General features: G+C 31.5%; 1 protein-coding gene and 1 non-coding gene across 2 annotated transcripts in view; both read right to left on the reverse strand.

The window, feature by feature from the left end:
• Positions 1–3,981: 3,981 nt before the first annotated feature.
• Smp_tRNA_02205_Gln_TTG.1.1 lies at positions 3,982–4,048 on the reverse strand. Its single transcript has one exon. It is a non-coding gene (tRNA).
• Positions 4,049–6,671: 2,623 nt separating this feature from the next.
• Positions 6,672–10,308, reverse strand: part of Smp_162780 (hypothetical protein) — a gene marked incomplete at its 5' end in the record, with an annotated part of 26,461 nt that continues 22,824 nt past the window's right edge. Inside the window, 2 exons of the mRNA XM_018790030.1 lie at positions 6,672–7,296; positions 9,308–9,457. Coding sequence (XP_018655414.1) covers positions 6,741–7,296; positions 9,308–9,457 — 706 coding nt within the window. The 3' untranslated portion in view covers positions 6,672–6,740. The remainder of the gene's footprint in view (positions 7,297–9,307; positions 9,458–10,308) is intronic.

Genomic DNA, 10,308 nt, shown 5'->3' on the forward strand with positions numbered 1-10,308 from the left:
AATAAGACAGTTTTGTTAAATATTATGATCATAATTATAAGTAGCTGTATTTGTAGTAAATAAATATGAAATACTAAGGTTATCCATAAGTAGTTGTAGGGAGAGTATAGTTAAAACATATTAATATGAATGACTGGAGGTATCTTTGACAATCTCTTATGAACATATTCATTGAAGCTTAACCTTACATGCCGAATAAAGAACACAAACATAGTAAAATTCAGAGCTTGAAATAGTTTTTAGTGAGAATTACTTACCAGGTAAACGAACAGGAAAATGACAGAAAACCCATTTAGAGAGTATTAAAATGTTATAGATAATTTCATCCATATGAATTGCATCATAATTTAAAACTCTCATAGAGGTTAGAAATTCTAAGTTATTGGATTAATAAAACAATTCACTTTTATTATTTACAGTTTAAACTGTATCAAGTTATTTATAGTTGTCAAAAAGTAACATACGAGAGAAAAATATATAGGGAGATGATATGCTAAGCTTAAACAGCTCAACGGTTATTCATTAATTGTAAACTATTTATCTCATTTAACACAATTCCTAGAAGAATGCAAAAGCCTAATCCTCATGAACTTTAGCATTTAACAGAAGAATAAAAAAACAGAGATTATCGTTGTAGGGCGTTGTTAAGGTTATGGATGATCATGACTGAAGACCACTAATTGGCTGAATTTAGACATGTAAACTTATGAATGTCAGCTTATACTTGAAGATCTTATGCTCTATACCCGGTATTGTTGCGGATACACACCATTGAGGAGCCGTATACTAGAATGAAATTGATCTCATTGTTCTATCGAAATTTATAAAAGGGACTAATTGCTTTAAGATCAGTTAGTAATATAAACCACGAAAGATTATTATATACTTAAGATTCTAACGAGCTCAGTAAATTATAATCTAAAGTCGATTAAAGGTTATATCAAGTTAGCGTTTGTACTTTATGTTAACATGAAATTCATGTTCACACAAAACTGTTTTCTGAATAGGGCATGTTGGTTACAGATGTTTCATTGATGTGACAGATAGTTTTTAAACACCAATATCAAAAGTGGTAGAAATTAATGGCTTATCGTAAGTCTTCTTAAACTATATTGTGATATGATTTGATTACTTATAGAAATATGATTATTTCTTACCAATTATCACTGCTTTTTCAGGATGTGATAGGTGAAACAACTATTATACATTTATTTACGATAGTATGCGACCATCTTCCATTGTCATTGGTGGACACCTTCCTCACACTCAACACGGTTTAGTTCCACTAGTCACGGCTTTTCACTAGAACTCTGGAAATTTCCTCTAGAAGCTGGTCATTAGTAAACACGTTAATTGTCAGTATGGGGTGGTGGAGGTTGTAGTATTTCATTGATTTCATGAACCGATCAGTGAAATTCAACAATCTTGACAACCCTGTACGGACTATTTTATATCTAATTGATTTAGATTGTCAGAAAAATATGTAATTGTATAAATGGATTTGTTCGACTGAGTATTCTGTTCATATCTCCAGAAGACGGTTCTTACTGTTAAGTGTAAATGTTCTGAAGTATTTTTAAGAAATTTGAACTGATCTGATTAGAATAAATTCAAACAAAAACTGAATTCAGTGTTTCGTAGTCATTTTTATCAGTCCTTTTTCGACTTAAGTTAGAAGCACCATCCAGACTATTCATGGTCGTCAAACAACACTTAACCATTGTTATTTCAGATACAAAGTTCTAAAGTTATATTACTACTTGTTTTCCATTTCATCTCTTAGCATTTCTGTTACATTATGTGAATTTTCTTTGGCCTCAGCTGTAATGTCGAAATGCTATTTAGCCATATAGATAGATTCCATTCCAAAATTCAAGTCTTGCTATCTTCAGTTTCATTGGTTCGCCTATAAATTCTGGTCTCTTCTAATTAAACTGTAAAGTAAAATACGCTTCTCTTCGGTTTTTATGCAAGAAAGTAAAGGCAAGACTTGTAGAATAAAATAAATCCATTGGAATTTTTTGAATTCTACACCTTAACTGTATGCATATCAAAACAGTTCAATTAATTCACAGCGATAAAAATAGTTGATTTTAATAAGTGTGTATTAGACAACAAAACATTGTTTTCAATGGAATAACTGAGCCTATTTCCTACTTTTTTTTATGGAGGAACGGGAATATGGGAAAAGCCTAAAGTATTCTATGGGTGAATATTACATACATTTTTAGTGGGTAATTATCAAATATCTAGTTTATGGTATTTTTATGTCTTAGTTATTAGTCGATGTGTTCTGGGGATTTTGTTAACTAATTTTTCAGGGTGGGGTTTGTGGAGATTGTAGTAATTTTAACTAAAAATTGATCTATTCTGTAAAGTTGAGATTTTTCTTACAATGATTAGTTAGGTGTGGAGTATTCTCTTCATCCTTTATAATTGTTAATTTGATCGACTCATGAATTCAACTGTGAAAAAACTACAATCTCCACAAATCCCCATACTTATGATAATCATCACGTGCTTGCTAGTGACTGGCTTCAGGATGGACTCCCTGGAGTTCCAGTGAGACGCTGTGACCAGTGGAGTCCAATCCGTGTCGGGTCGAGACAGCTATCTACCTCAGACAATGGATGAATGGTTGCGCAGCCATTCATGGATCGATGGGAGTTATATAATGACAACGTTGAATGCTGAATCAGTGATCTAGAGGTCAGGCGTTCACGCGCGAATCCCGTGCGCAGAATCGTGGATGCGCACTGTTGAGGAGTGCCATACTGAGACGGGACGGCCGTTCAGTGCTCCCAGGTTTTCAATGGTGGTCTAGCTTACATCGACTCATGAATTCAACAATTAAAATTAATTACTTATCTATTACTCCGTTTTATATCACCTATAACTTAGTTGAGCACAAATTACTTCTTATTTGTGGTATAATGAATAGAGAATAATAAGGTAATCTAGCAGGGAGTTTTGGTATTGTGATTGGTTACTAAGATAGAGTAATATGGGTGAACTGATAGAGTTTAAGATTTTGAAGTTGTGTTTTCAGTTTTTGTGGTCGTTAGTGGACTCTAGAATTAAATGAACCAATTAAACGGAAGAGTACATGGAAGTTTTGAACTCATGTTACCATTAGCTTGTATGAAGTTAAGAATGCAAAGAAATAAAATGAACACATTCAATTCCATTACTTTTGCTTTGTTGAAACCTACGAAGATAACTAATCATACACAAAACCAACAGGTATTTAACTCTTGTCTAATAACCCAGAAGTTTACTTCTATATGAATTGGGTCCTGATGTTGTCCAAAATGACAATAAAAACATAGAGAACCTAAAGCACCAAAAAAACATTCCTATGTATTCAATTCCAAAGTCTAATTTAGAAATTCAGAGTGAAATCAGATGTATTCGTATGGTTGAAGGTATCTTTACGTTAACCATATCATCAAAACCATAGTTTACACGTCAGATAATTACTTCAAATTGATAGAATTCTTAAAATTTTACCTTGTGACAGGATCCTGAAGAAAAAAAAGGAATTTTTGCACTTAATAGACAAGGTATAGAAGTAAATCTCTGTTATCATACGCACACATTATTTGCCTTAACCATTGGAGAGATAAATTATTCCAATCTTTTTACTTTTATTATAACCTACATGTTTGACCTTTTCAACTTCTCACGTGTAACCTTGAGCATGTTATACACATGTGTGTATGATAGTATGTATGTGCTTGTGTGCATCTTTGACGTCTGTATGTGTTGAGTCACGTTTTAGTCAAATTGAGTAGACCGAGAAGCCTTTCTCCACATTGTACCTCTTACCGTTTCCGTGTTAATGAATATTTCAGTTCGTATTTGGCTTTCATTAGCACTGGTAAGCAAAGATGGATAGTAGCTAGCAGTGGAATCCAGGACGCGCGTTTCGTCCTATTTGCGACTCGTCAGCTGGATGTACCTGCATCTCAGAGTTGATGTTCACTCTGGGACTCGAACCCAGTACCTTTCGCTTCAAACGCCATTGCGTTATCCACTCGGCCACTGAGTCCTGATAGTCACTTGCTTGTGCAATGGGGTGTAGTTTAAATTCATTTAGTATTGTTTGTTTGAATCTTCCCATTAGCACTGTTGTCCAAACAGGTTTAGCCTAAGTATAATACACAGAGTAAACAGGAAAATATATATTGTTTATGGTTTATTCATTATGAAGTCAGAACATAAGAAGTAAAATATGTAAACGGACGAATATTGTACGAAAGAAACTTAGATATTCAAGTAGACTTTTCATTTCAATGGATCACTAGAAAGTTTGAATTATAATCATGGAATAAATTTAGGATATAGCTGGATATCTCTGGATAAATCATTCAAATTACATATACACATGGTAGATCATTTATAAACCTATGAAATTCGCCCTTTTATTTATATACTAATACTAGAAAAAAACAAGGGTAAAAAAAGCAGCAATAAAAATAATTTTTTTGTTTTAAATGATACCATTGAAGAAAATAGAAACAAAGAAAAATAAAAAACAAAATATGAATGTAAAGTTAAATGAAAAAAAGTAACTTTTCACTAAAATGCATACATACATACATGTACAAGAAACGCACATATATTGACTATATTACCAAACAAACAATAATCTCTGTAGTGAAGTCATTGAAGTAAACAATTTAGTAGAATAAAGAAAGGTAAATAAAGATAATACGAAAAAGTAGTTACACTTACAAGTTATTGGAAGAAAATTGTTTCGATGATCACAAACACAATCACAATCTGAATGAGTATGTATGTATGTATGTATGGTATGCCTAACTGGTACTGGTTACTAAGAAAATATGAATTGTATGAATAATGCATGTTGGGTAGTATGAAAAAAAAGGGATTGAGATGTGTAATTACACAAGATTAACGATGATATTATTCTTAACTATTAAAAACTAATAATATGATATTAAATACATTATTAAACAGTAATGAGTAATATAACCAACAAGCATTTAATACTAAACAGTTTTGTTAAAAGATATCAAAAAAGGAAATAAGGGTAGAAATAATAGTACAGCAACATAACATTATTCTTAATTCCATTAGAAAAAAGAGCCAAGTGAAGTGAATTAACGTTGTATGTAATAAATTTCTCAAAAAATAATGCACAGAGGTGTTTTAAGAATCCGAACATTGATGAGAATTGATGATGATAATAATAATAGGGATAACGTTGTAGGTAAGATACTTGAGCATACAAAAAGTTAAAAGAATTTGAAATAATGTGCATAGTTACAATTTGGATTACTTTGGTAGTTTCTTTCTCTATCTCTCTAGGAGTAAAGATTGTCTAAAAAAACAAAAACACAAAGATCATGATAGATGAATGGTAATATTACCAATGGTATTTATTAATTAAAAGTACTATAATCTGAAGACTGCGAAAATTGTAAATTTATGTGTTTACACAAATGGAAATCGAGCTTTACATATGATATAGATTCAAATCATCACACACTATGTAGATTTTGTTGAAGACATGTATTTAAACAATTCTGACCGAATCATAAATTTACCAAAAATCCCGTTTTATAAAGTTTTAAAGATTTGAATACCAACATATTAATGGTTTAGGTTTTGTGAACAGGGTTTGCTGTCGACTACCTTTCTAACCAATTTATATCTTTATACAGGGGATGTGTTATCGAGCTGTTTAGAATAGTGGCCACAATGAAACCTGGTCTACAAAATTCGACCAGCACTTAAGGGACTAGATAAATATGACATTGGTCACTATTCAGTGATCAAAGAGTAAAAAAAATTTTAGTCCCATAGATCAGTTGTGGCCCAAATAGCTCAGTGGTAATGTCTCAAAATGTAAAGCCGGGTGATCTACTAGCTACAATTATAAAGCGATGTGTTTCGAATAAGGCAAGGGGAATTTCGACTAAAAATCGAACGGCTGGATGAAGTTTTGATACAAACAGTTGAAAAATATCAATTTTAGAGCAACTAATTTCTAGCGAGAACCAAGAAAGCTCTATTTGTACCAAAACAATAGGAATTCGACTAGTTTATTCGAATATTCTGTAAATCATAAATTCCATTAAAATAAAAGAACTTGAGATGAAAAGAAACTATATGAGAAGGGTTTGTGGAGACTATAGAATTATCGTAGTTTTCATCACGAACTGATCGGCTTTAGTTAGACAAATATTGAAAACACAGATAACAGACGGTGGTTTGGTACTAATGTGGGAACTCTTCAGTAGTATGCATCAACGACCCCATGACAGAGAATAGAACTCAGGACCTTTAGGTCTCGCAGAAGACATTTAATCTTTAGACTACTGAGTTGAAATCCAGTAGTTTATAGTTCTAAATTCAGTCTATTGGCGATATTATGCAACCATATTCAAATGTCATTGGTGGGCAACTAATTACCTCACATCCAACATATCTAAAATCAGTCTTTTTCAAACCAATTAATCATCTATTAATGAAGCAAGCAAATAATCAACAATATATGTAATTATGAATACAAATAACAATACAAAAAGAGAATGAGTAGCTGGCATTCGACAAAATCCACTACTTACTTTAGTTGTTAGCGATGGAAGTGCGGTACAGAGAAACACAAGCAAAACGAAAATCAATCTGATGAAATAGTTGTAGTTAAATTATAAACAAGATGTATAATTTGAATGTGGAACATTAACATTATCATGGCTGATTGAATGATTTTAATTTAATCGTAAAGAATTAGAATTTTCTTGTGATGCTACTACTACTGCTGCCGATCGACAAGGATTACTTGATGAGTGAATATTATTTAATAAATAAGAGGTAGTTGGTGATGATGATATAATTTGTGATGATGATGATGTAGAAGATAATAATACTTCATCAGATGATGAACATGATGAAGAATGAAGACGATCATCATGACTGTGGGAAGAAGATGTAGGATAAGGTTGAGAGCGAGGAGGGGAAGACGAAGACGAATGAACAGACTCTTGATTACTGTTATTATTAGAAGTGGAATGGGATTGTGATGAATTCATTTTTGATGATCTATTATTTACTTTATGAACAGAACGTGATAATGTTTCATATTTTTCCATATTTAATGTACGCACGTATAATTGTTCTTTAATTAATTCCAAGAATTCTTCTTCTGATAAATCACTTTGAAATAATAATTTCACTGGTTTTGAATGTATTTGCGTCAAACAAAATGGGCATCTTGCGTGTAATTCAAAATTATATCGATTTAATAATTGTAAATTACACCAGTATCTAGGGTGTAGATGAAAAAAAACAAAACAAAACAATGACATAAAAAAAGAAGTGAGATGTTAGAAAAGTGTAATAATGCAATCCAGTAATTAGTTGGACACTGATATACAAATCACAGTAGTTTAATAAAATATGAAAATCGTACATTAAATACATTATTTGCACATCTTTGTATTGTCGTTTATATATTTTATTATTCCTCTAATTCTGCTGTTATTTCGGTTGCTCTCCGATTCCTTCCCTGTTCTCCTCATTTCAATGTCCTGTTCCTAGGCATTCCACTTCTAATTGGTGCTATATAATACTTATATCTATCAACATACACCACAGTGTTACCTTTTCGATTGTAAACAATTGGGATATTTTCTCTAATAAGAAACTGGATCTACACAAGCTCGATAGACGAGATAAATTACATGCACATATACACAAAGTTCACCAACTATCCTCAACGCGATGAAATATAGAGAAGACAGGTGTTGAGAAAAAGATTGTTATTCAAGAAGTCCAATTTGAAGTAAAACAACTCTTTGTAAATGACAACCGACAATGATTTTGAGACCTATAACAAAACTAGTAAATTATAAGTGATAAAAGACAATCAGATAACAGCAAACGTCATCGGGGAAATATGAATTGGAACAATGTTACCGAGGTTATTCTTACACGTAAGAACTATGACCTGTTTATTAACAAAAAAATCTAGAAAAATTGGTTTTTTTAGAAATCTGAATTTTAGACACAATTATGATGAAATAGAGTCAGTGGTATATCAATCACGTTCAAAAACCAAAGTAGTTACAGTGGGAGTCTAACTTATACTTCTTTAACTGAGAGTTGAGTGATTTCATTGATAACTTACAACTCCACAGATATTATTAAAATGCCTATTTTCTTAATTAGAAATGGATATTCTGAGATACTTAAAAAATATTTATTCAGTCACTAGATGGTAATTATGATGAGGAACAAATAGCGTAGTTTACAAGTCAAGAGAGATTTCGATATAATTCACTGTAGTTCAACAGAATTACGGTACTTTCTAAATAATAGTGACTATACTGAGGTTTTTAGTTGAGCTAATTAGTAATTAATCTGAGTGGTTGACTCAATTCTACGATGGTTAGCAGTAGTTCGAATTTAGCATGTTGAGGGATTTTTAACAGTAACCGCATATACATCCAGACATCCGAACCACAAGTTATATCTGTTATCTGAAAGTTGACAGTATTAGTAGTCTGTAAAAACTAAACCGAAAAGAATACAGTTGCAGTACCTAATCGAATATCCAGAAGATATACGGAACACATTAGATTAGTGTATCTCAAGTCAAACGGCATGCGAAGGAAGTACAGTGAATCAAGTATGAGTGCAAAAATAAACCAAGGGCCAACATCCATATTGATATTACTAAGGTCATTAAACCATTTGAAAGTAAACACCAAGTTTTAATTACAGTTACTTACACTGATAAAGATTCCCATTCGGTTTATATTGTATCTAAGTAGACAGATCAAAGTGCATATATATATATATATATATATATATATATATATATATATATACTGGTAGATTCATTCACAGAGCTCTAACAACTATATGTGTCAGGAGTTCACACATTACTTTCGTTAGTTCATTGAAAATATGAATGTTAAAACTTCACGTATCGTATAAGGTATACTAAAGTAAGTTATTATTACATAATAAAGTTATTTTCAGAGAAAAAAAACCCACAGGGATACTAGCACAAAAGATATTTTGGTTATGTACTTCAAATATACCTAATTACGAAATTGTTCTCTACAATACATTCTTTTTAATGTCTTGACTACAGTGAAAAGAGCAGCAGTAAACGTTACAACAATTCATACTTTTAGGATTGAACACAATTAAATTAAGCATAATATGTGATTTAATCTACATATCTTCATGGTATATATTGTAAGAATGTATAATAATAAAAGATATTACTTATTATCATATGTAGTAGTTAATATTCGTTTAAACTTACCGTACAGTATTTTCTGAAGCAATATGTCCACAAGGATTAAAACAATGCGTAGCTAAACTACGATCAACATAGAATGCTGATTCAATGCCCATACGTAATGGGATAAACAATGATGTCTGTAAACATAATGGACATGTTCGACGACTGTTTCTGAATAAATTAAGACAAAACTGATAGTTATTATTAATTTAAACAGAAAAGGGATAAAGATAAAAACACAAGGTATTTACAATCTGTTTTTCCTCCACTGTAATTATTTAAAAAATATAGGAACGAAAAATATAGTTTTAGGAAGAATGTAGGTTTAAATACTTTTTTTCCCGGGAAAAATTAAAAAAAATCTATAAGAATTAACAGTATTGGAATTCATGTTCTTTAATTTTTGTTACCAAGGGTTTGACACATGAAACATTTTTAAAAATTCTAGTTGCCGACAGTTTTCAAGCTACATAGATTATCAGTCGTCTAAAGTATTAGGCATCTTACCTAGATCACCGTTTATCCAGACATGCATTATTAACCTTAGTAAGATCAAGTTGAAGGTTACGGATGATCAAAATAAGACATGGAATTAGTCAATGAAGTTACTGATCGTTAATTTGACTGGTACAGGAGGGAAGTGTAAGCCTACTAAATGAGGCTCTTGTTCCTGAGACAGGTATATTAATGTGAATTTATGTACTACTTACCATCTGATTTTCGACCACTTGAATACTTGATATAAAGTTTCCTCTTTTTCGATTCATTTTAGACTTGTTTACTTTAACATTGACCAAGTTTTGCTGGTTGGATTTGAGTGTGTTGTTTTAAAATGGTGAAAATTTCAATATATATGCATATCTTCACTCTAATATACCTGTTTATATTTTCTTAGGTAAACATATTTGAATAATTTTGACTATTATCAGAAGGGGGGTATTGTGGAGATTTTAGTAATTTAATAGGTGAATTCATGAGTCAATAAAAGCTAGACCACCATGGAAATCTGGAAGCACTTCCAG

This window comes from Schistosoma mansoni, chromosome W (genome assembly GCF_000237925.1).
Source record: "Schistosoma mansoni strain Puerto Rico chromosome W, complete genome".
NCBI lineage: Eukaryota > Metazoa > Platyhelminthes > Trematoda > Strigeidida > Schistosomatidae > Schistosoma > Schistosoma mansoni.